General features: G+C 62.3%; 1 protein-coding gene across 1 annotated transcript in view; it reads left to right on the top strand.

Moving 5' to 3' along the window:
- VPS16 (VPS16 core subunit of CORVET and HOPS complexes) overlaps positions 1-1,251 on the top strand; it is a 24,158-nt gene that overhangs the window by 17,364 nt on the left and 5,543 nt on the right. Inside the window, exons 16-17 of the mRNA XM_031065264.1 lie at positions 55-107; positions 1,003-1,080. Of these exons, the coding sequence (XP_030921124.1) occupies positions 55-107; positions 1,003-1,080 (131 nt within the window). The remainder of the gene's footprint in view (positions 1-54; positions 108-1,002; positions 1,081-1,251) is intronic.

Raw genomic sequence — 1,251 nt, 5'->3', positions numbered from 1 at the left:
AATTGTGGGATTGGGATGGAGAATGTGGGGTTTTGGGGGTTTTGGGGTGCTCAGGGGGTCACCAGGAGCTGGGCAACCTGCACGTGCTGGGGGACCACTGCCAGAAGGTCAATGGGGTGTGGGGTTTGGGGTTTGGGATTTGGGGTTTGGGGTTTGGGGTTTGGGATGGGGAAATTGTGGGATTGGGATGGAGAATGTGGGGTTTTGGGGGTTTTGGGGTGCTCAGGGGGTCCCCAGGAGCTGGGCAACCTGCACGTGCCGGGGGGCTACGGCCAGAGGGTGTGTGGGGCTGGGATTTGGGGTTTGGGATTTGGGATGGGGGAATTGTGGGATTTAGGATGGGTCTGGGAATTGTGGGATTGAGATGGAGGGAATTGAGGGATTTGGGTTGTGGCAATGGGGCTCTGGGTGTGGCAATGGGGTTTGGGTGTGGGAATGGGGTTTTGGGTTGTGGCAATGGGGCTCTGGGTGTGGGAATGGGGCTCTGGGTGTGGCAATGGGGTTTTGGGTGTGGCAATGGGGCTCTGGGTGTGGCAATGGGGTTTGGGTGTGGCAATGGGGCTCTGGGTGTGGGAATGGGACTCTGGGTGTGGCAATGGGGTTTTGGGTGTGGCAATGGGGTTTGGGTGTGGCAATGGGGCTCTGCCAGTTTGCACCCCAGGGCTGTGGGGGACCGTGCCCATCCCATGCCACGCGTGCCAGGTTTGGGATCCTGCCCAGGGGGTCAGGATCTATCCCGGGATCCCAGCCAGGGCATGACGTGTCCATTCTCTGTCCCTGTGCCATGTCTGTGCCATCCCTGTGCCATCCCTATGCCATGTCCCTGTGCCATCCTCTGCCCTGTCCCTGTGCCATGTCCCTGTGCCCTGTCTGTGCCATGTCCCTGTGCCATGTCTGTGCCATCCCTGTGCCATGTCCCTGTGCCATCCCTGTGCCATCCCCGTGCCATGTCCCTGTGCCGTGTCCCCATGCCATCCCCGTGCCACCCCCGTGCCATCCCAGCGGATCGAGGGCCGCGTGGCCGCCCTGCAGAACGCCCTGGACGAGTTCTACAAGGCCAAGAACGACTTCGCTGCCAAGGTGAGAGTGCCCAGGGGACAAGGGGGACACCAGGGACACCAGAGACACCGGGGACACCGGGGACACTCGGGACACCGGGGACACTGGGGACACCAGGGACACCAGGGACACTCGGGACACCGGGGACACTGGGGACACCGGGGACACTGGGGACACCAGGGACACCACGGA

The sequence above is a fragment of the Geospiza fortis genome, unplaced genomic scaffold (genome assembly GCF_000277835.1).
Source record: "Geospiza fortis unplaced genomic scaffold, GeoFor_1.0 scaffold806, whole genome shotgun sequence".
NCBI lineage: Eukaryota > Metazoa > Chordata > Aves > Passeriformes > Thraupidae > Geospiza > Geospiza fortis.
Note: the sequence above shows the minus strand (reverse complement) of the source record. Positions and strands in the feature narration are given on the sequence as shown.